General features: G+C 39.0%; 1 protein-coding gene across 10 annotated transcripts in view; it reads right to left on the bottom strand.

Moving 5' to 3' along the window:
* Positions 1–23,292, bottom strand: part of RAPGEF2 (Rap guanine nucleotide exchange factor 2) — a 245,627-nt gene extending 222,335 nt beyond the window's left edge. For all 10 annotated transcript variants that reach the window (XM_046656205.1, XM_046656208.1, XM_046656213.1 and 7 more), the window contains exon 1: positions 23,165–23,292. In XM_046656205.1, coding sequence (XP_046512161.1) covers positions 23,165–23,233 — 69 coding nt within the window. In that variant the 5' untranslated portion in view covers positions 23,234–23,292. The remainder of the gene's footprint in view (positions 1–23,164) is intronic.
* Between the last annotated feature and the right edge of the window lie 2,653 nt (positions 23,293–25,945).

Raw genomic sequence — 25,945 nt, 5'->3', positions numbered from 1 at the left:
TATATACAGATTTTCAAAAATATCTTTGGAAGAATAAACAAGCAACTAAAATCACCGACTGACATTAGAGGATTGGGAATCAGGCAGATGTGGAACAGAGGATGAAGTAAGACTCGCCACTGTATACCTTTTTATACTTTTTAATGTGTGACTCAATCAAGAAAAAACTAAATAATATTTAAAGCACTAATTTAAAAAATATATAAAGTACAACTAACAAACATTTTTGGAACACTGAAAACATTCCTGAGACAGAAAACATTATCATGTCCACTTACAATGCAAGTTAACTTTCAATTACCAGAAGAAAATGAGCAATCCACATAGGAGACTATGTACTTAAGCTTTCTTTCTGATCCCAGTACCCCACAAAAATAGAAGAAAATATGGAGTATAAGAAATAGAGAACAAAGAAGGTTTTGGAAGGAAAAGGTATAATTTTTTTTAAAGGAGGCATAAATGAGAAAACTTGGATAAAAAAAAGCCAAGAACTTGTTACACCTTTGCAAACTCTCTATCTTTCTGTCCTGGAGTGCTGTGCTCTTCTGTCCCTAAAGTAAGGATGATATTTTCTATGTCTTGTAAGGGCCAAAGAGAAACAAATAGGACTTCTTGTCACAGACACAAAGTGACACAAGTTCTCTGCAACTGAACGACTCAAAGATATCATTTAAACACAGCTACACAACTGGCACAACCAGAGCATCCGGATGGATTATTTTAGGATTTCAGAAGCACTTAAGATTCCTTAAGGTCTCACATTCCAAAATCCAGCAATCTGCCTTTCATTCTGTAGTTGAGACCGTGAAGTACAATCATAAAATGGTGTTGGAGCTAGATAACTTCAGATAACTTAAATGGTATCTCTGTGCAAGATATAGCCTTATGAATTAATTCTTAGCATATCTGAATAAATGTTTCTCAATTCTGGCCAAACTCTAGTCTGATTAGCCCTTTCTGAATAGTGTGGCCAGACAACAAATTTCACTTACAAGCTGAGCCATTATCCTCATTGCAACAGTTAGAAAAGCAGAAGTGCCAGGAATGCTTTACCCTCTAACTTGCTAGTTTCAAAGTCTATATAACCCACTCAAATCTGGACCCTGGTAGCAATCTCCCAAACCTTTCCCGTGGCTTTTTCTGTCAGCATGGAAAACCAAGGTTCTCAGCTATGTTCCTATACTGAAAGGCTAAGCACTAAAGTAATTCCATGTTTAAACTTCATAAGCAATGGAAATAAGAGGAATACCAATTCTATGTTTATGACAAACCAGCAGATGCCTGGCTGTGCTACCGCTGAGAAAAACTGGTTAATTTCCCCAACATAGATCAATTTGAAAGACATCAAGCTAGCCCATTCCAAAAACCAATTTCAACTAACCAGAAGAAGATATCGAGATCATACATTTACATCCTTAACAGCAATGTCTGGTCACAAAATAAACAATCAATAAATATTAGATGTTATTAAAAACATCACGTGGGGGCTGGCCCCGTGGCTGAGTGGTTGTTTGCACGCTCCGCTGCAGGCGGCCCAGTGTTTCGTTGGTTCGGATCCCGGGAGCGGACGTGGCACTGCTCATCGGACCACGCTGAGGCAGCGTCCCACGTGCCACAACTAGAAGAACCCACAACGAAGAGTGCACAACTATGTACCGGGGGGCTTTGGGGAGAAAAGGGAAAAAATAAAATCTTTAAAAAAAAAAAAAAATCACGTGAGACTCTGTATTATTTTCAGATAAACCTCAAGATTAAGACAGGCTATTGAGAGGTATAGTTAAAATATCAATATCTAACACTTATTGAGAGTGAGCTATTTGCTGTAAGTACTGTATCTAATTTAAAAGTAGACCTTCCAGCACCACTTTAACTCTAATCATTTTAAAAGTTAAAATTTTAATAGAATTACACTTTAGAGCTGAAGCTCATCTCTAAAATATAAGTAACTTAATGAAGCATTTTGAATAAAGAAAAACATCCTAAGCAAATCAAAACTTCATTTTGTAAAAGTTCTTATTAACAACAATACATTTATACCCAATCTTATTGTACAGACAGTACACCATAGTGGAAAAAATATGGACTTTGAAATCAGACAGTTATGTGTCCTCAAGCAAAACACTTAACCTCTTGTTATCTCAGTTTCTTAACTGGTAAATTGAAGGCAGCACCTCCTGCTTAATCGGGTTGGTGTAAAAACTAACTAAAAAATGAGAAAACACCTAGTTGACTTTATGGCACATAATACACACTTAACAAATGTCAACTGCTTCTCCATATCTTTCCTCAGCTCTTCTTTCTATGTTTTCCCTAAATACAAAATGAAGAACAAATATCACAACTCAAAGTATTATATGTTATTACACTGACAGGCAACCTGAAACAGCTAATGTAGTACTTGCAGAAAGGCTGCATTATAAAAATAACTCTTATTTATGGATAGAAGCATGATATAAAGATTCATTTACTGTTGCACCTTTCAATGTTGAACATTTATATTATTAAAATAATTCAAATTTCTCTTCAAATTCTTCAAAAAGTCATGAGATTTCTATTTGATTCTTATTTCTATTAACACTATTGTGCAAGTTTCTAGCTATACATCTAAGTTCACACTGCATTCAAATTTAATTACAGTATGATGACAGATTTCAATAATGAAAAAGGAAAATAAAATTTTATCCATTCATAGCACAGAATTACAAAGCTTTTATTCTAAAAATATGTATTCTGATAAACACATTTAGAATATAATATATATACGTGTTACACACGTGGAATGACTTTGCCCCTTCCGAGCACTTTTGAAAGTGATTTTTTGGTTCAGCTTTTTTACTCAAAATGATCAAAACTATTTGAGATACATTGGTGCAGATGAGTTTTTACACAATGGTTCTTTGAAGTCTGAAAATGCTTTAACAAAGAAAAGCTCTTTATATAACTCCACATGAAGCCTATGCTTCTAAAACGATCCCGATGAAGTATTAACCTGGACAACTAAATAAAAACAATTATTTGAAAACATGGTTTTACTGCCTTACACACACCAAAATGAGACATAGTTCTATAAATGCTACCAGCCAACTATTGAAAGGATCTTAGCCTATTACCCTTACAAATGGTTCACAATTTCTACTGGCACTAATACTTTTGTTGTGTCAGGGATAGTAATGCCTTACATTAGTGTAGACTTTTCCATTTGCAAAGTACTTTCTCACATACTACACTCATTTCAGCTTTACAACCACCATAGTTAAGGCAGACAGTGCACCCTATTTTACAGACCAGAAAAACAAGGCCAAAGAAAGAAGCCAAGATCACAGAGAGTAAGGGGTACACCACCAGTCCCTCCCTTCCAGCTACTCTTCGTCATTAGAATTACAGACCCCAAAATGAGTGACACCATTAGAGTGTCATCGATGGAAAAGAAGTTAAGGCATTATTAGTCTCCTTTTTTTTCCTTCTTGGATCTTACAAGAGACTGAATATGCAATTTAAAATATTGTTGATCTAAGTTAAGAAAGGTTACAAGGTAGATGTACAAAACAAAAAGCTCAGAATCCAGTGAAAGCAAATACATATCCCAATATAATCTAAGGCAACAAAATTAAAGTCCAGGGCTGAGGAATTCATGCCATGCCTCGAATTCAGGTTTTTACTTCTGACTTGCTTCTGTGACTTACACAAGTCATGGTGACTAAGTAAAATTTGAATCCTTCTCGCCTAACCAGGCAATTCTAAGAATCAATCTTGGCTCAGTCTTAAAATAATCACAAGCCTTAATTATGTTACATTCAAATAATAAAAATAATTTTCTAAGAGTTAAATTTTAAGTTTGTACCAAATAGGGTGGTGCCCCATCAGTATTGCTTGTTGAATTACTATGAGGATGTCTGACGCATACTTCATACATTAAAATATGTATAGAATGCTACGGTATTATGAAACACCATGAACAGAAACATCAGTAAGATAGTGTCACCTTCAAGGAATTTTGCAGTTTAAAACAGGAGATAAGATATGTCCACCTAAAAACTATGAGATAATTACCAGAGGATAAATGCCTTAAAGAAGCACAAGCCAAAAACGGTTAAAAAAAAAAAAAAATCCCATAAAGAAAAGTTCAACCTCTAGCCCAAGTTACCAGAAAAAGCTTCCTGAAGGAGGACACATTCAAGTTAGTCCTTTAAGAATGACCAGGATAGGTGTGAGGGAGGGAGAGCTGCATCAAATGAAGAGTTAGCAGCATGGGTGAAAGCAGAGGAAGCCAAAAGCTTCATTTGTGGGACACTGATGAAGCCTGAGAACAATGGCAGTTAGAATGGGAAGAAGAACTCCAAAGGAAAATAAACTAATGCTTTCTTTCCCAAACTCCACAGTTGGCTTTTTACAAAATCACTTCATCATAGGAGCAGTTTACCCGGAAGATAATGCAGGATGATTGTTCTTTGTGGTTACAAGTATCATTCCTGACAATTACCATCCACATGAATGGGTCCTACTTGACAATGAGAAATGAGGCCTTAGGTTTTTTTCCTCTAAAATACCATCCTAAATAAATAGGCCCACAACAGCATTTCTCTTCTTGTACCTTTGATCTTATAATCAACTGAGAAAAGTAAAATGAAGGGAAATTGAAATTAGGACCTATCCTAAAAGCAGAGAGGAAGGATAAGCATGGGTTCCTGTAAACATTTGTAATGTAGTCATTTTCACAATCAGCAGAGTGTTTATCCAATAAGAAGAAAATTCTTATAATCTTATAATCTTCTGATAGAGAGGAATTAGTTTTTTTTTTTTTAAAGCTTTGGACAAGAGAGAGAGTAAATGACATTTTACAATAAAAGTCATTTAACCCATTTCATATATAAAGAAAATTGTAAAATATACAAAAGCCCAGATTTTAAGTTATGGGTGAGCTCTTTCTTATTTCTCCTGAAAAATTTCACCAAGCTTGATGAAAATTATGGATGGCTTTACACCAGACTTTCAAAGATTTACAGGAGATACTAGTTTTTTTTCTCTTTCCTCCATGCTACTTTGTATTTTGTTTCAAGCAATTTTAAGGTAAGTATTGTTTTCCTGAAAATTGATTCACTGTTAGGATCTACTCCTTCCTTTAAAAAAAAAAAATCCACAAATAGAAATGCACAAAATACTGTATGATATGCTTGAAGTTTTAAATTAGTTTTTTATCCTTTCCAGAAGACTACATTAATTAACTGCTTTCATAAATAACTGAGGTGATGTCTGAAAGTATAAAAACTGATTATCTTCTAAGGATAAGCGGCCAAAGGAGAGTAAACACTAGGCATTTCATTTCGGGGTGAGTAGGTCTGACACTATATACATTGTAATAAGGTTTCATTAGCATTTTCTACAAAGTTTCACTTAACACTGGCAAGACATTGTTGCAGATTTGGAGTTGTTAGTGTCTCTCTCCTACCATGATGAGAGCAAACGCTCTCATCTAAGTTATTTCACTTCTAACCCCAAAAATCCTATTGGAATAGTCTCTTTTCTTTACACATATTGATATTATTAAGTACCACAGACATACAAGTTATAACATGTTCACTAATTATTTAAAAATTATTTTTCTGATTGCCAAGAAGTAACAGCTACTGAAGACAACTCCATAGCACACTACAAAGAGGAAAGAGTATAAAGTCACGCAAGTTTCTGTGTGGATGCAAGACAGCTAAGGGTTAACAGCTTAATAAAAGGTGAACAGTTTTATCTCTGAACCCAATTTGGAGGTTTAGATAATATGCCTACAATCATATTAAAGAAGACAAAGCAGAAAAATAATTCTTGATTGCAAACTAAATGGAAATTAGGGTATATTTCAGACCAACACTATGTTAATTGAGCAGAGTACCCAGCATGCGCGAGGTACTAGGGCCTGGCACATCCCATGGGCTTAAAGAACCAACCAATTTAATAATGAAAGCCTAATTTGGAAAGAAAATTTTATTAAAACTTATCATCTAATTCTTTAGTTAGTGCCGAGTTGATTCTGACTCCTAGCGATGCTGTGTACAGCACCTGCTTGGTCTTTTTGCACCATCCTTTCACTTCTGGGGCTATATCAGACAATGCTCCACTGCTATTCATAGAGTTTTTATAGCCAATTTTTTTTTCGGAAGTGGGTGGCCAGGTACTTCTTCCTAGTCTGTCTTGGTCTGGAAGCTCCACTGAAACCTGTCCACCATGGGTGACCCTGCTGGTAGGTATCTGAAATACTGGTTGCATAGTTTTCAGCATCACAGCAACACACAGCCATCACAGTATGACAACTGATAGGCTGGCTGGCTCGTCTAACACTAGATTTCTTGAAAACCTCGTCAAAAACCACAGGTGCAGTTTCAAGGTTAGGCTAGAAAACTAAAGACAACAACCTAGACAAAAATATGTCTTTCCTAGGAGCAAAACTGTATGACTCAGAAAAACTATATTGGATGAACATTAACAGAGAGCAATAATATATAATACATATTATACTCAGTGTCCTTAAAATATTTTATGAACAGTTATGTTAATAATGCTATTGTGGGTAAAAAAAAAATTTTCCTTCCATAGTGTACTTGTAAAGATCATCAAGAGATACTTTAGAATAACTAAAAGTCCTAGTCCTTGTATGGCTATACCTAGAAAGAAAAACCTAATTGAGATTGACAAAAGAGCTTTGTTTTTGCTCTTTTAAAATGACAGTGAAACTAGGCTGGGGTGAGTCTCCTCCTCTTCATTCTTCTTCACCTAAAGATACCTCTCCAGCAAAAAGATTACAGGCTTGCAATTATAGAAGACTTACTAGATCCTTGAATCCTGAAATCAGCTGAAATTTCTCACTGAAAGCCCAAGAGACAATCCAAGAAAGAAAAACTTAATGTGTTTAATAACTTCCAAAAAGGGGGTAAAATAATAAGAGCCCATGTGTCACCTCCCCTCCCCCCTTCAAACGCCCTTTGGTTTTCCTCAAAGCAGGTTTCCTCATTCACTTTATCCTCACCGTCTACACCAATGGAAACCTACTAGAAGATGTTATTCTCAACACACTCCTAATATAAAATACAAAAACAGTCGTGTATCTGGCTCTCACACCATAACTGATCATTCAGCATAGTCACCAAAAAACAACAGTATTACAAAGTCATTAAAAAGTACAGTCCTGAGCCATTGCTGGTTCCCCTTCCTCCCAAGTTTGTCAGTTTCAATTCAAACTGAGGCAGACCTGTTTCCTACCCATCTCTACGTAGTTTCTAGTCCAGTGTACCCAGTCAAGTTGAAGGGTATGCCTTAAGCATTCTAAAAGCCTGAGCTGTCCTCCACAACTTCCCATTCATCCCAACACTACTAAATTATTTGTCTTCAAGCACTTTCTCAACTCATGACTTGGATTCAAAAGCCTCCAACGATTCCTCACTGTACATCAGATAGACTAGAAAGTCTTAGCCCAGCATTGTTAAATTTCTCAAGCTGGCAAGCCAACCAGAAGGCAGTGAAACCATTTTTTGTAACCATTAGGACAATCAGCAAGATACTTATTGAATATATGCAAAATATGAGGGAACTAACACTTTCAGTACAACAAAAGAAAAATATGTAATTAAACATTCCATCACAAAGGTGGAAAAGTCTTGCTAAGATTCAAAGAGTAAACTTACCTTACCAAGCAACTAACTTTCTAAATATTCAGTTGGAATGTTTCCTAAGCTTTTGCTGTCATTACTGGCAAAATGGAGGATTATCATAATTTATCTACTTAAGAAAGTATTTAAGAAATATAATACAAAGCTCATGGATTGATTAATAGAGTTGAAAATCAACGTTGTCATTTCCTGTATTATAAAGTACATCAATTTCATTCACAAAGAGCACAGTGCTTCCTTCTAAGGTAACAAATTTGTTTTCTGTGGAAGCAAAAAAAACTAAACAAAACTTCCATCAAGCTATCTTGCCTTGAAATAAGCAAGAAATGAAAATATGCGGCATGTGCCAAGAAAATTAATCTTACAATATGGGGATGTACTCCTCAAAAAACTCCTAAGGTTTTCATTTGTAAATTGGCTAGTAATAGACTAGGGAATAGCAACTGTAACATCCCTAACGGTCATCACTCGAGGTCAAGTGACTTTCTGACATTTCCTAAAAATCATTTTACACCCAAATAAAATCTGAGTTAGAATAATACTGAATGAGAAAGAAAAACAATAATCAGGTGTGTTAATGTTTTGACGAATTCAATATCTATTTCCCAACCTATCTCCTTCTGTCTTTGAAGTTTTCTAAATTGTACAGCATACCAATCAAGGTTAACTATTTAATCAGATTTGTTCAGAACTACATTATAAACAACTCCAAAGGAACCCCACAGTTATCGAATACTTGACTGAGAGAACAGGCACGCTTAAATTTAAGGAATGTAATTAAAAACAAAGACAAATTCTGCAGCATGAAAGCAGCCACCGACAATATGTGATGAATGAGCTTGGCTGTATTCCAATAAAACTTTATGCACAAAAACAGGCTATGGGCTGAATGTGGCCCAAGGGCTATAGTTTGCTCACCCCTGATCTAGGGGATTAAATTTTCAGGTTTGCTGGCTCTGCCCCTGTGACATAGAGAAAAATACACTCAACTACTCTTGGTATTTATATCTTCTACTCAGGAGTCAAAACTAGATGAGGGGTTTTCAACAGTTTTTTAGTGGGAAATCTCCTTTTCCTAATAAAAATTAAGTGTGGAGGCTAGGCAGGTCTGTGAGATAATGAGAAAACCACTGTCCAGCTGATCTCTAAGGCTCCAGTCAATACCAAGAACCAATACTGACCTATCATCTGTTTTCCTCAATGTCACTTCAAGCATCACCAGAAGGTGAAGGAAGCATTCTCTGGATTAGGGGCCTTTCAGATACTCCAGAAACCACACTATCTCCTTCCATGAAGAGCAGCAGTTCCATGTCAAAATTAAAAATAAAGTACAGGAGGGGCTGGCCCTGTGGCCAAGTGGTTAAGTTTGAGTGCTCTGCTGCAGGTGGCCCAGTGTTTCGTTGGTTCGAATCCTGGGCGTGCACATGGCACTGCTCATCAAACCACATTGAGGCAGCATCCCACATGCCACAACTAGAAGGACCCACAATGAAGAATATACAACTATGTACTGGGGGGCTTTGGGGAGAAAAAGGAAAAATAAAAAAAAAATAAAGTACAGGTGAAAAGTAGAAGATAATGAAGTGAAAGTTAAATGCTGCTCTATATGTGTATTTAATTAAGATGTCTTGAGCTAAAAATCTGTAAAAAAAAAAAAATTTATCTAGAATAAGTTTTATTACAGCTTACGTTTTTCTACAGTTTTGTATATAATCAATAAGTTAAGTAAGATTTCATTGGATCAAATTTAATCTATTTCTGATACCATCCCTTAAGAAGTTAATATATCTGCATGTAAATCATTCTACAATTAAAAAACAGTCATATCTAATCTATTTAAATGGATCAAGGCCAGGATCTCTACCTAGTAACAGTTAATCAGCAAATTAGTTCTAAATACTATAAGTGAATTGAATTTTATAATTTTATAATTTAGGTCTGTCATTAATTTAAATTACTGTTCCTATTCAAAAACTCAAAGTAATAAAAAATCTGAATAGAACAAAAGTGTCACAGGAGCCCAGAGGGAGAATTTATGCACTCTGTTAAATGCCAGTGAAAATATCACATAAATGACAGTTCAAAATACCAGTACCAAAGTGATTAAACTTACAGGGAGGCAACTGCTCACTCAATAAAAATAAATTTGTCCCACACAGGTACATGTTTCTATAAAGGAAGACAACGTGTTACAGAAACTGAACCAAAAATTTCTGCTCCTTTTCAGCTTTTATTCAATTTGCCATTAATAAAGAAGTATATAATTACTTTTTCCTCTGTATCTCAAACTCTCGGGAAAGAAAGATCAAGTCATTAAACAATATTAACTCCAATTCTGTGCTAAGAGGTGTACCAAGTCCTGAGCTTTAAAGACGAATAGTAAGTCCCAGTCCAGTAAGCTCTCTAGTGAGGCTGATACACACAGTGCAAGTTAATCCATTTTAAATGAAGTCAGGGTCCTAACTAAGGCTAGAAATTCAGGCAAATATTACACACACACCCCAACACCACCAAAACAAATTGCTTACGAAGACATAGAATATTTTAAAATGACAAATACCCTCAACTCTTTCCAATAACATTTCTAGCCATAGCTTCTGATAGCAAATTGTTTAACTGACTTTACTACACATTAAGAGCAGTTTATCTATATAAATCTTGAATGCTATCATAAAAACTCATAACCAAACACAATTGCTCAAGGCAGCATACAGTGCGGACTTAAAGTTTTAGTATCAGAGCTACTCTTGTATAACATTCAACATAAAACCATTTTTCTTAAAGACATGTTTATGATGTAAGTATGAATTCAACAAATTACAGAAAATTCTATTTAAACAGCTATCTTTTACAAATATTTTATATACAAACATATATTTTTTTTTACAAAAAGTGATGATTCAGCTTTGGGGAGGAATGACAAATTGAAACCTTAAAGTCCCAGAAAAATGACAAAGTATTACAAGTAGAAATATCAGATTACACAAATGGGGCACAAAAAAATGAAATAAAATTTCTGGGATTTAAAAGTAGAGTAAATTTGAAGCAAAAGGAATTGATTTAGAAAATAGCCTACAAGGAGCTGGCCCAGTGGCACAGTGGTTAAGTTCTCAAGTTCCGCTTCAGAGGCCCAGGGTTCGCTGGTTTGAACCCTGACTGCGGACCTATGCACTGCTTGTCAAGCTATTCTGTGGCAGGCGTCCTACATATGAAGTACAGGGAGACAGGCAGCCATGTTAGCTCAGGGCCAATCTTCCTCTGCAAAAAGAGGAGGATTGGTGGCAGATGTTAGCTCAGGACTAATCCTTCTCAAAAAAAAAAAAAAAAAATGTGGGCTGGGCCGGTAGCTGAGTAGTTAAGTTCATGTGCTCTGCTTCGGCAGCCCAGGGTTTCACCAGTTTGGATCCTGGGCACAGACATGGCATCCCTCATCAGGCTATGCTGACGCAGCATCCCATACAGCACAACCAGAGGCACTCACAAGTAGAATCTACAACTAGGGGACTTTGGTGAGAAGAATTTAAAGAAAAAAGATTGGCAACAGTTGTTAGCTCAGGTGCCAATCTTAAAAAAAAAGAAAGAAAACAGCCTACATATTCTTTTTGATCAATATTTAAATCAATAGCTAACATTTAAAATAATTATATGTAAAGGTTACATGCAGTGCTTTAATTATATTTATATAAAATGCTCGCCCATTGTTATTTTTATCTCTATGCAGTTTGGAAAATTAATAATCATACACCTAATAAGTGAACCAAAAAGTTTAATATATCTATATGATTCCATAACTGTAGCTACAGTAATGTAGCTCTATAATCCAGTAAGAATTTCAGAGGTCTCCTGAGAATCACTGCATAAACTTAGTACAATCATCTGTTTCCTATGGAAAGTATGTTGGACAAATACTATCAGTTCACAGCACTCATTCATCTTAATCTCTTTCTTTCCTGCTTTTTTGTAATATAGAGGTTTAAAAGCAAAATACTCAAATTTCCAGCCTCCTTTGCAACTAGGAGTAGCCATGTGACAGAGCTTTGGCCAATGACAAGTACCTGGAGAGGGCTTTCCTTCAGATAAAAGACAAACTCTTACAAGAAAAGGATTTTCAACATCCTCCCTTCTTCTCTCCTGTTTGGTGATGCAGGTGCCATCTGTGACTTTGAAAACTAAAATCACTTGCTAAGTAGAAGATTGGGCCAGTTCCCTTCACAACATCCTTGAGCATCTGCACCAACCCTACAGTGCCTACCTTCAGATTTCTTATTGTGAGAAAAATAAGCCCATAATTAAGCCTCTATGTGTGCAGCTTTTGGTATCCTGCAGACTAATGCAATCCTATCATAATCTATGTTATGATCAAGTCTATCAAAGCAACTTATATTATAAATCATTTTGGTGAATTAGTCATAAGATATACTAATGATGAAAAATTATCTAGGGGAAAAAGTAAGATCAGAGAGTAAATAAATGCCAACTATTGAAAAATAGTAATATTAATAATAACAAATATTTGTTAAACACTCCATACCAGAGACTGTTAAAGAACTGTAATATACATGAACGTATTTAATCTTCACAACCATATGAGGTTGGTAATATTACCGTATCCACCCATGGTAAAATCTTCACCAATCTTTGACAAAAACAGAATAATATGGTAAAACAAAGCTAAATTTATTTATTCAAAGTTTATGACCTTTCCATTTTTATGATATTAAAATGTCCTTTCTTTTACAAAATGAGAATAGTGGAGAGCAAGTTTACACTCACTTTAACATGCTTACTTGGCAAAATAAGCAGGTGACAAATCAGTATCAGTGCCCCAGTGTTTTACGAAATTTTAAGTCCATGAAATCCAAAAGCCTGAGACCCACTGAAGTTAAGTAACCTGCCCACGACCACAAAGCAGTCTGTTTGTCACCAAAGTCCAGGATCATAACCACCAGGCTAGATGAAGGAAATAGATTAAATTCAAAACAACTATTCTGTGAACAGAATTAAAGATGTAAATGTATAACTACAAAGGAAAACAGCTATCCCAGAAGATATAAAGTGGGAACAAGGACTTTTAAAGTGAAATGGTTTTACCGTGTTGTCTCCCACAGAGTTTTCTCTAGCTGTGATGCAGATTTAAACCATACCAGAGAAAATGGAATCAAGATAGGAATTCCCACCCATTCCAACTTAAGTCTCAGATGATGATTAGGTTTGGAGATTCACAGTTACGAATAAAGAACTTTTGGGTCTCTGCGTACATTATCTACGTCTAAAAGAAGTTTGCGGTTTCCCAAATCACAGGCAAGCAGATAACGTTTGCCCCTAAAGCTTTCTCCTCAATTTCTTCCAGCTCTACAAAAGTAGGGGGATCAGGCATAAATGAAGATTAGAAACAAAACTGAAATGCAGTCGAAGTCCTCCTTAACTCAATTCTTGGCATTTTATGCTACTGTATTTCAATTTTGTAAACTCATGAGTTTTTAAAACATCCCTAGTTGTTTGAAAATGTATAAATTTGATCAAGCACTTTCTTAATACAATAACTAAATAAAGTAATTTAGCCAAATATTTCTGACAATTGGACCAAGTATTTTCAAGTAAATTTGAGTGTGCTTAAAAGAAAGGGAGTTTGCAAAACTGCATAATGTAGCTTAGGGAAGAAATCAGAAACTGATTGCCTTGAGGAATTCTAATAGTTACTTATATATATGGAAAAACTGGATGAATGTTAAAATAAATTGGTTTAGTCTACATGTACACATTTTCACATTTTTTATGTTATAAGATTTTAGTTACTTCACAGCCTGGGTATCTCTTTTCTTTTTCACTTGTACCGTCAAACGCAATTATACTTGAAAACATCAAACAGAAAAAAATTATCTTAAAATGTAGAAAAGAAATGCTTATATCTGTATTACACCTGAAAATCGTAAATACCTTCCAGCTTGTATTTTATTTGTAGTTATCTCAAATGTTAGGTCTCATATTTTTTAATACTATCTTCCATACCAATTTCAGTTATAAATAAAAAGTACACAGCATACAAAAACAGCATGCATTCTCCAGTATTTACCACAAAGAAAGGAAAGGTAGGTACCTAATGCGGGGGTGGGGGGGGGGGCACTTTATAAGAAACACAAAGGCATATACATTATGGAAAAAAAGACTTGTAGAGATATTTCTACCTTGAACTCACTTTCAAAGAAATTTCCCTTTGTTTTTCTTTTTGAATCCTAATAGAAAAAGGTCCTAAAAAGTCTAAATGAAAGTACTGAACACACTCAGCTTAAATAGTATTATCATCTATAGCTACAATAGTAGCTCTGACCAGATTTCTTAAACACACCCTTGCCATTCCCTTCCCTCTCTTCCACTCATGCACTCCTACCAAAAGTAACAATTTAAAGAATTTTTAAGTTCACAGGAAGGGAAAAGGGGGAGGTGGAAACCTACAACCTTAATTTGACCTTGCTTGACTTCCTTGAGCTACTATCATAAGTTCTTTTCTATTGTGCTTAATATACATTGAATGTTTTATTTTCTACAAATTTTTTCTTATACCAAGTATTCTAATTTACTTAAATTCAGGATCATGAAACATTCAAAACCGAAAAAATACACTCTATTTTGCGAATATCTACAAAATGCAGGTGAATAAATAGTTAAAGTTATTATTTTAGCTCTTCTTGTCCATTTATTTATTGGCTAGTGTGTGTATTCGTATTTTAAATTTTTTTCAACTAATAAATTGCTTTAATCATATCACTAACAGTCCAAATGCATACAAAATATTCAGCTGAAAGGTACTGAGCTCTTCTTTAAGATTAAATCATTAGTCAGAAAAAGATTATCTTTAAAAATTTCTTAATTTGGTAGCCCCTTGTCAGTCACAATAGGGCTGGCCCAGTGGCGCGGCAGTAAAAGTTCACATGTTCTGCTTCAGCAGCCCGGGGTTTGCCTCTTCAGATCCTGGGTGCAGACATGGCACCACTTGGCAAGCCATGCTGTGGCAGTCGCCCTACATATAAAGTAGAGGAAGATGGGCACGGATCTTAGCTCATGGCCAGTCTTCCTCAGCAAAAAGAGGAGGATTGGCGGAAGATGTTAGCTCAGGGCTAACCTTTCTCAAAAAAAAAAAAGAGTCACAATAAAACTCCAAAAGCTATGCTTTTTTTCACTTCACTTTTAATTTTGAAATTACTCTAGACTAAAAAAAGTTATTAAAAAAAATAGTTCAGATATCCTATATACTCTTCATTCTGCTTCCTATAATTTAACATCTCAGATAACCATAATAAAATTATCTAACTATTCAAATTTCACCAGTTATCCTAATAATGTTTTTTAGTCCAGAATATAATCCAGAATCCCACATCTCATTTGGTTATCATGTTTCCTTAGTCTCCTCCAATCTATGATGGTTCTTCAACATTTCATCCTTTCATAACCTGGACACTTTTAAGTACTGGAGACTTATTTTGAACAACGTCCTAAAATTTGAGTTTGTCTACTGTTTTCTGACACTTAGATTGAAAATTGTTTAGTAAGAATACTATTGCAGATGTGCCCTTCTTGGTGCATCAAGATGTTGATATGTCTTATTACTAGTGATATACCTTTGATCATCGGGTTCATTTGGTGTCTGCCAATTTTCTTCACTATAAAGGTACTGATTTCCCCTTCATAATTAATTAATCACCTTGTGGGGGAGACAATTTGAGACTATGCACATCATCTGACGATATCTGATATATGACATTTCTCATCATATTTTCCTCTACTAATTTTGGCATCCACTGATGATTGCTGCTTGCAACAATTATTACTCTGATGTTTGCCTACTGGTGATTTTCTATTTCCAACATTCTGTCTACATTTTTTATTGGAATTCTTCTGTAACAAAGAGCTGTCTTCTCTCCCATTTATTTATTCAATTATTTATTTTATATTGGTATTACCTCATGGATATGTTTTCCCCCATGGAGGTTATAATCCATATTTATTTTGTTGTGCAAATTGTCCCTGATTTGGCCACTGGGACTCCTCTGTAAATACATTCATTAGATTTCCTTCTGAATTGTAGAAATGCCACTTCAGTTGGGGAAAATCAAGTAATTTCTTTGAATGAGAGATCACTGATGGCTGAGGCTAGCATTATCACTTCCATTATGACCAAAAAGAATTTCTTATAGAAAGGAACTCATATATTTCGAAAACCCCAAATGTGTTGTACTATCACAATTCTTGGTCATCCAAGACCTTATGATCTTTGGTCTTTATTTTACACATACTATTATACAATTTTCTCATCATGGTCATTATTCAAATCAACCTCACCTTGCACCTCTCACCAATTCCCAGACATTATTGGTATTTCAGGAACACAGCTCAAACCACTCAGTGTCAATAGCAGAAATTCATTTTAGCCAAAAGGTAATGAGCCTTAAGTATGCTGAGTGAAAAAAGCCAATCCCAAAAGGTCAAATACTGTATAATTCCATTTATATAACATTCTTGAAATGACAAAAGTATAGCAATGGAGAACAGATCAGTCCTTGCCAGAGGTAGGGTGGGGGGACGACTGTGTCTATAAAAGGGCAATGAGAGGAATTCTTGTGGTGGTAGAATTGTTCTGTATCTAGACTGCATCAATGCCAATATACTGGTTGCGATATTACACTATAGTTCTGTATGATATTAGTAATGGGGAAAACTGGGTAAAGCGTACACAGGATCTCTGCATTATTTCTTACAATTGCATGTAAATCTACAATTATCTCAAACTAAAAAGTTTATTTAAAAAAAAGGGATAATGAGTTTTGACTGTAGAATTAATACTCAGGAGAAATCAGATAATCACAACTATGCCCCAACCCTTTAGATCCACTGATTGCTATCTAGCTTCTAGGAAAGTTAGTATCAGGCCTCCCCGGAATAACCAGCTAATAGCTAATTCTTCTTTAGGGTCTCTTCCTTTCTTATTAGTTTTTATGTTGGGTAGGAACAAATACCATAAGCTAGAAAAGAACAGAAAGGTGCCGAGGGTCAAATATTATGGTGAGTGTTGGTTTGTCAACTAAACCACCAACAGTTAACAGGATCAAAACATAAATTTTTATTTCAATTCATTTAGCTCATATTAAATATCTGAGAAATTCTAAACATCCACAGTCTATGATTTTCAACTTGTAGGAGGCAAGCAATGAGAAACTACAGCAAGAGGGAAGAGAGTGTTAGTTCCAATGACAAAACCAAGTCCCCCTTCAAGTCACTGACACCAACTCTTCCAACTCTTCCAAAATACTTCTTATGCTTAATGGATGTGAAAGCACAGAAATGGTGGAACTAAGAGAATTTAAAATACAAGAACTAAACTTGCCACTTCACAAAAACTAACCCCACCACTTCCACACCAAAGGTAAATCTTTTCACAGACTGAAGAAAAGGAAACACCTGAATACAGCTCCATTCATACAGTTCGATAAGTAGTAGTTTAATTAGCAAGTGAGACTACAGGTGTTTTTTTTCCTGAAAAGATAAAATCCTAACAGTCAAAATAATGTGGCAATCAACTTATTTTTCTCCCCACAAAGGCCATCATTATAACCACTGAACATATTTTTACTAAATATATATGTCCGAGCTCTGACACAGCTACAAAAGACCAATTATATGTACTACAAATTGCATCCCCCTCCTAATTTACCAAAATTAATTTATCTAAACAAAAAACTGGTGTAGGGGAATAGAGAACTGTTCTCAAAGACTCACTGCAATCACTACACTGTGCCATCAAAAGTCATTGTGAGTTTTTATATTAATAAATCCATTCTTGTCTGCTTAAATTCAGTCATTCCTCAACTCTTCCAAAGGATGGAATGCTTGGAAATCATATTATCATTTCAGATTAAGAAATACTAATATATTTAGCATAATGATATGATAAATCAGATATTTCATATTAGATTCCAGAATGTACATGTAGAAGATATCAAAGTTTAAGGAAATATATTGTAAGTAAAAGAAACCTTAAAAATCAATAAAATTATATTCAGCTTGGATTTTTTTCCTATGAACTAGGAGATGGCTACCATTGTCATTTGCCATGATTAGGCTAAACCGGCATAAGGCACACATAGCGTGAGTAGCTGATATGAATGTTCACACATTTAGCCAGACTGTCCCGCAGATTCCACTCCTACGGAATTTCTAGAGCATCTCCACTGCATAACTCAGGCTCCCAACCAACTCAAGCCTGAAGAACAGACATCTGCCTTTAACAGAACGCTTGGTCTCCTCTCACTCTCCTCCAAATCACAAGCTTCTACACTCGGGTGGAGTCACTCCCCATCTCCTACTCACTCCCTTGGCTCCAAGCACATCGAATAAAGGTCAACACTTCTCTGACAGTGGGTCAGTCTGGAATACCCTTCAAGTCCCCTAGTCCACTGGTATGCAAATTCCTACTCCCCAAAGACTCAAAACACACTCAACTAGGAAGTCCACAGCCTCTTCAGTGTTGGCATAGGACAGCTGCTATGGCACTAATGAGTCACATCCCACTTATAAGATACAATAGGTTGGTGGGTTAGTTGACGGACAGACGTCTCATTTCATCTTTCAATTCCCAAAGCCTAGTAAATAATAGGTATTTCATTAAAATGTGCTGCAGTAAGAACTATCATTAGATACTACACTAAATAGTAAATGTACTTTCTTTCATTTAATCCACAAAACAACCTCAGGAAGCTATTATCTTTATTTTACAGACAAGGAAATGGACTGTTACCAAAAATGAAGCAGAGATAGCACATAAAAGACAGATATCAAGGGACCATCACCAGAGTCCACATGTCCGTATCTCTTTAGTCCAGATCAAAGTTACTTCAGGTAACTACAATTCTTTTTCACTACCTATGAAACTTACTAAATAAGTAATAAATAAAAGGGGGGGTAAGTTTTCAAATGAGTCAAGAAGCATCATAATCTTTCTGTGTTTTTAAAAGGTTATTATATCTTTATTTCAGATAGTTAATTTATATCTGAGGCATATCCCCCTAGTACTTAATGTGACTTGAATTTCAAATATCACCAAAGGTAGACCTTATTGTGATCATTTGACTCCCCCCAAAATCCACCTGGATGAAGTTTTTTTCAGGCCCACAGCAAAAAATTTTTTTAAAGAAAAAGACATAGTAGTTTTCTTATGATGCAAAGAACATTTGATTCCAAGAACCAAGCTTCGGAGTGACAGGGTAGCCTCCCTTTCTTGTTAAATGGCAAGACCATTAATAAAATGATAGTGATAGGAGGTTATAGCTGGCTTTGATTTTATTTTATATCTTTCCTTGAGGAGGAAAAAAAGGCAATAAAATGGCAACCAGGTAGTCCTCTTCCTTTTTGTTATTTTTTGGGGTTTTTTTTTAAACTGTTCTGTGAACGCCCAGGGTCCAGAAAGGATGGCGTTAAACCAGTCTCTACATATTGCACTGCAGTCGGAGAGACTCATTTTGAACCCCGGCCAAGATATGCAAAGCTAATTATGGAACTGTTAATTACTACATGTTTAAAAGGTTATTTGAAAGCGACTAAGTCTCCACCAATATTACAAAAGAACGTTAGCAATTCTTACCATAAATTTAAGCTCTCACTTGTTCAAAGTTACATGCTAATACAGTTTGAAATTAGTATTTCAGTTATAAATGTATATTTTTTAAACTACAAATTCAAATATCTGTTGTGAAAGCTAAGTGCTTGTGGCCAAACAGGCATTACTTTGCGAGACATCCTTTTCAAAACTGCACACACATCATTTGGTCGGGTTTTATGAACAAAAACTACTTAAGAAACAAATATTTATTACTAGATCCCAAAAATGAGCTAAAATATAATCAAAGTATAAGTTGTCAAATGAAAACATGAGACTGCTCATAAACAATGATAAAAAGAAACTCAAACGGAAAATTTAACTATAAGAGACACAACTCTTCCACTAGATTTGAAAGTTAAATATTTACCAGAAACACTCTTTTGTGCAGATTCTCGTAATTTAAAGTTCTCTGGGGTAAAGGTATTTTTTCAGCCCTCCCATTATGACTCAAAATGTATTCCACTGAGTGACTTTGCAAAGAATCAAGTCTTGTACTGTTATGAACTCCCAGCTGACAAATTCATGAGTTAGCAACTAAATCAAAAGGTGCAATAGCCAAAAAAATTTTCAATAGTGAAGGAAAAAGTAATATTATTAACTAGGAGGGGATGAGGTGGGGACTGCTTTACACAAATGATTTTAAAAAGTAACTTTTACAACTAGCTAAAAACACATTAAATTAGGTCTTTAAAGTAAAGGAAACAATTCTGCAATAGATGTTTCACCTGAAAAACTAAAAACTCTATGCATTAAAACATTCTACAGAAGCAATTTCAAAGGGTCTGAACTCAACAAGTTAATAAAATGATTTGGAAAAATCACTTTATTGTCTAAAGCCTTGGGGGATAAAGCTGTTTGTAATTTATTTACCTCTTTTACTTCACTAAATTGCTTTGGTGACCAAGCTTCCCATTTAAGTGATTAAAGGCATAAACCCAAATAGTTTAATAAAGTAATTACTTAAGAGTCCTGTTTTTCAACAGAAGTGCCCTGAAAAATATCAATAGAACATTTAGTGTTATTTTCAAGCGGGTTTATTTAGAATACAGTGCCTCATTGAATAGAACTTAGCCAGGTTTCCAGACACACATTGGATTAAAGACCAGAGAATATCAGGTGAAACTGACAGCCCCTTAAATCTGCATGATTTAGGTGACAATTTTTTTTTCTCCTTACCATTCCCCCTCTCTAATGACATGCCTAAATGAATGGGAAAATGGATTCCCAATTTTCAAAGTCCCTCTGTTTACAGTGGTGCTCTCCCCACCCCCAAATTCTTGCCTAGCTAACTTCTTAGGTTACACTAGTGACATCGAGATTTCTTCCATGCAATTGATTGACCTAAATATAAAACTGTATCTTCACAGAATTTGGGAGAGAAACTGGGCTGGGGGGTTTTTAAAAAAAGAAAATTAATTTAACAAAAAATATTTATATATTTTCCTTTCTTTTCTTTTAAAGGACCTTCCTTTTCACCTGTAATGTGAATCCTACAAACTCCTTTATTGAGTCTATGCTGAGAAACAGAAGGAAGCAGGACAGTAAAACGTTCCTAATTCATATACTCCTGTTCATAATATCAAGTTTATTTACTGTCTGTTTTTCTTATATCACAAAATTCTAACTTTTAACCATCCACGAGAAAAGATACTACAGAAAAACTTCCAGCCCTTGTTTGTTAACAAAGCACTCCATAGAAAAAATCACCTTCTATCAAAACATTTTTTAGTTTTCTTTGAGTAAATTTCAAACTTTTAGAAGATTAATTACTTTTGACAAGCCAGGTAAAGATGGAGAACATTCACATTTCAAACTACTTTCTCTTTAAAACAACAATAAATAAACATGGAGGTTTGTATTAGTAATAACCAAATGAACGTCAAACTTAATAGGGCTGATACTTAAAGAAGGTTCAAAATGTTTGGTAGCTTCCTCTATATTTACGTTTTCTATGAAGGTTTAATGGGGGGTAAACGTGCTGCTTTCAGACTGTCAATGAAGCTTTCACGTCATGGTGTTAGTAGTAACTGGCCCACTTCTGACTCAGGCCAAGTTCTATGTTGGGTCAGTTTTTATTCTACACAACTGGCATGGGAACTGGAAAGTTTAACAGTTCATTTATTTGGCACAATCCACACGTTGTCACAGTGAAGGTTTTGTCTCCGCCAGTCCTGTTTGGTGACAGCCCCCACTCCCCCCCCCACCTGATAGCTTTCCAGTCATTCCTATTCTAATTAATCAGCCAAAGGCACCACTCCCCACCCTCTCTACTTTCCACTAAAGGCCTCTGACATCATTTTCTGACTCCCCTTGCTAGGTTCTAATATTCTCAGCATGTGTGATTTCACTGGCACTTCAAACACTGAAAGAAACTGAAATATTTCACTGAAATTTGCTTTTCCATCACACTGTGACTGAGAACATGCATCTTCAGATGCAGAAGACTGATTCAATTGATAATTTAAAAACAAACAGTTGGTAAGGCAGGTACATGAGACAGTGCAAGGCCCAGGGACAAGATCAAAGCAGCATATTCCTTGTTTTTGATAAAATAATCCTTTAGAATAGGAACTTTCTGGGGACAATGAAATGAATTTCTTGTAAAATTATCACCCATCTTCCACACGTTTGGTAAATGCGTGCAATCTATCTATGATCCCCCAGATGTGATGGCTCCATCAGGAAAAATGAAAAATCAAAAACGGTACCAGGTGCCATTCTTGGGTCTTGTCCAAAGGCAGTCAGTGGAAGAGTCTATTTTATTCTGTTCTCCCCACATTAAACAATAATAATCAACGTCAGAGAAGGAGAGCATTTGGATTTGAACAGATGGTACCCAACACCTAACAAGCGAAGCAACTCTTTCAGGCATTAGATCCTAAATGTCTGACGGTCCCAAGGATCAAGAGGGCTTATTTGTCTTAAGACGGTTGGCAGCAGGATCCCCTGTAGTCACCGTTCCAACGCTTAGGAATATGCGTCATTATCCAGTCAGCAACTAAGAGCAAAAAAATCAAACCGCCACATTTTTATAAAATTTCCCCCTCTCTAGTCCAACTTGAGACGACCAAATCCAACATCATCTGCGATTCCTCTCCACTTAAAGTAAGGAGAAAAGCCGCCTGACGGTAAACGAACCTATAAAGGTTAACAAACTTAGCTAATTTTGACAAGGTTGTGCAACCCCAAAAGAATCCGCAGGGCGCCCTTTCCGAGGGTGTATTTGAATATGCCTGCTTTGCAGTTATGTCTGCAATTTAAACTAAAAGCACTAATCTAGCTATTCAACTCTTTTCCCCTCCATGGGAAAGCAGCATCCCTTTTTCAAAAAAAGCAAAATAGGAGAGATACAAACATCTCAATGTGTGACTTTAGAAGGCGAACACGGATTTGTCTTTCTCAGAGCCACACAAGTTTCCTCCCATACCTTTTCAAACATCACAGAACTCCAAAGGTAGAAGGGGCCACATGCAGGAGGAGGAAAGGAGCCTGCAGCCAGGGCGGCAGGAGGAGCTGGTGGCCCAGGGAGGTCAGCCCCTCACCCCCACCCCGAGATTCAGAGGCCCCCTGTGCGGCTGGGGACAAGGAAAGCTAATCGGAGAATTCCCTCCTCCGCCGGGCAAACGGAGGGGAAAGGTCAGGCATGCGGAGGAAAGCGAAAAGGAGACTATCGAGAAGAGAGAAAAGTAAACCCGCGATGGCCAGGGAAAAAGACTGGAAGATGAGGTGCCATTGGAAGTTAGGGGTCCTGATGAGAGCACAGGGGTGCGCGGGGCAAACTGTGTCAGGAAGGGGAGGGGGGGCCGGGGAGGGCGCAGCCTAAGAGGCACAGATCTGGCCGAGGGCGGCCTGCGGCTCTCACCTGGGGGGTCCTCTCGGCCGGGTTCTTCATCACCGCCTGGCGGAAGCTGTTATCCACGTAGGACGCCATCTCCCCCCGCGGGCCGGGCCGGGGCCGCTCCGCGCCCTCGTCAGCCTCCTCCCGGCCCAGCGCAGCCGCTGCCTCCGCCCTGCGCGCTCCGCCCGCCTGCCTGCGGCTAACAAGCCAAACCGCGGCGGCGGCGGCGGCGGGGCCCGCGGGGGGCGGCTCGGCTGGGCCCGGCGGCCCGGAGCGCGGGACAGGCGCGCAGGAGAGCCGGCGGGAGAGCGCGGCCGCGCGGAGAGCGCCGGCGGCGCGCAGCCCCGAGCCCCGCGGCCCGGAGGAGCCCGGCGGCGCGCTGGGCGGCCGGCAACTCCCCTTCCTCCTCCGCGGCTTCCTCGCCTCTCGGCCCGGGAAGGCTTCCTGGCGCGCCCGGCTCCCTCCGGGCCCTGGCTCGACACGCCTCCTCCCGGCTCCACTCCGGGGACAGTGGCGGCTCCTCCTGGCCCCGGCGGGCCTGAGTTATTTTTAGGAAGGTACAGCTACAGTGAGGAGGGGGAGGGCTGCGGGCAGGCGGGGCCTCCTCTCCCCTCCCGCGCCGGGGTCGCCCCCTCCTCTCAGGGGCTCGCGCCTGGGGGTCTCCGGGAAGCACTCGGATCTCCCGCGTCCCCAATCCTCGGGCACTGGGGCGCCGCGGCCGCCGTCGGGACGACTGGCTCAGGTCCGGGCGCTGCAAAACCTGATCGCCTCGGCTGACGTCCCTGCTGCTCCTGGTCTCCGTCTACTGGGCTCGGCCGTCCCTCCCGACTGCTGCTGCATCCCCTCGGGTCGCCCCGCCGCCACCGCCGCCGCCTCTGCTGCTCCGGCCGCCGCCGTGGGCTCCGCCGCCGCCGCCTCCCCCCATCAGCGCGCCCGGAGCGGAGCTGCCCCGGCGCCGGCGCCGCCGCGGCCAGAGCACCCAGCCGGGGCTGCAACCCTCCGGCCCAGTCGCTCTCGGCAACTTTGTTCCTGGTCTGCGCGGGGCGGGAGAGGGGGAAGGGGGGCCGCGGGCCGCCCAGGTCCGGACTCCCGACGGCGGGCGTCCGAGGGCCGCGAGCCGCGCACAGCCCCCTCGGAGAGACTGTTTGGGAAGCGGCGATTCCCCTCCTCTTCCTCCGCCTCTTCCTCCTCCTGCGCCTTCTCCGGCCGCCCGTGCCGCTCCTCAGGGAGGAAGCGGCCTCCGGGGCTTGTTGCTTTGTGCTGCAACCATGGTGAGGAGTGAGTGACAAGGCGCGGGCCAGTCGGCGGGCGCCGCATCACCGGGGGGCGGGGCGTCCCGGCGCGCTGGGTCCCGCCTTCCCGCGCGGCCCGCCCCCGCCCGCCGGCCGCGCCCTCGCTCCGCCGCGGCACCTTCGGTCGCGCCCAGGTGAGCCGGGGGCTCGGGCCGCAGCGGGTCGCGGCGCCCTCGGCTGAGCGGGCCAGAAGCCCGCCAGACCTGCTCCCGAGGGGGCTGCGCAAGGGCTGGTGCCCGGGCGAGAAGCGCAGGGCTCTGTCTCCCAACTGCCTGCAGCCCTTCCCTGTCTCTCGCCGTGCCCGTACCCACACCCCCCGCCGGTTCCTGGGAGACCCAGCCGCGTCGGGTCGCCTCTCTCAGACTCCCCCTGGCGCCACGCAGCGGCCAAGGAGACTGAAAGTTGACCCGGAGCAAAAGTCCGGCCGGCGTGCTCGGGCCGTACTGGGCATTGATTTTGAACCCGGGAGTGGACTTGGAGTTGCTTCAGAGGCGAGAAATCCTCTAAGGATTTATTTTGCCTGTTTGTGACTTGCTGCAGGGAAAGCGTTCCTCTCCTGCCTGGCGCCTGAAATGACCACGAAATTAAGGAGATGGAAGCGTCCCAGTTTCAACACTAGACCCAATACCGTCGAGACATTGCAAACACGCCACATTTAAAGGTGATCAGTCACAGAGGAAGATGGGCACGGATGTTAGCTCAGGGCCAGTCTTCCTCAGCAAAAGGAGGAGGATTAGCAGCAGATGTTAGCTCAGGGCTAATCTTCCTCAAAAAAAGAAAAAAGGTGATCAGTCGTTAGCGAGAGACTCCGACGACAAGTTTTGTGACATAATCTGACTTTCCATTAGGCAGAGCAAACGTCCTTCTCCAGATCCCAGAGTTCCAAGCTGGACTCACTTGGTGCAGGAAACACCATAACATAGCCCTTTAATATGTTACCGTTGCTCCTGCTTCATTTCCCCCTCCCGCTCCGGTTCTGAGCCAGGTCAAGTTGTGTAAGGTCAACCAAGGACCTGGGACAGCTCTGGTGTTCTGGTCCTAGGGTTTTATTGTCATCTGTCTCTTCTCTCCACCCCACTCCCTACCCTCAACAAGATAATGTTTTGATGTCTGTATGGAGGCTATACTTAGAGGAGCGTTGTTACCTATATTGTGATATTGAATATTGAATGTGATATTGAATACTGTGGCCTATATTGAACTTTTTTCAAATTTTCAAACATACTTTGTTAACATCTAGTTTATTTTAAATACTGGGAATAGGTTGTGAGCAAACATTGTGGGGTCCTTAAGTCACCTGTGGCATTAAACAGATGGTGTGGCTTTCTAGAGAAGGGACTGTACAACCTTGTGAAACTGGATCTGAGTTATAATTTGTATCTCTAGATCCTGTTATATTAATCTTGCTGAAACTGCTTCCTGATATTTCTCTTTCACCCCATAGCTGAGCTCCAGCAGCAAATTTTCTATGACGTAGACCACCACCTTGAAAGCAAAGGAACATGAATAAGTG

The sequence above is a fragment of the Equus quagga genome, chromosome 3 (genome assembly GCF_021613505.1).
Source record: "Equus quagga isolate Etosha38 chromosome 3, UCLA_HA_Equagga_1.0, whole genome shotgun sequence".
Lineage (NCBI taxonomy): Eukaryota > Metazoa > Chordata > Mammalia > Perissodactyla > Equidae > Equus > Equus quagga.
This window is presented reverse-complemented; position numbering and strand designations above follow the sequence as displayed.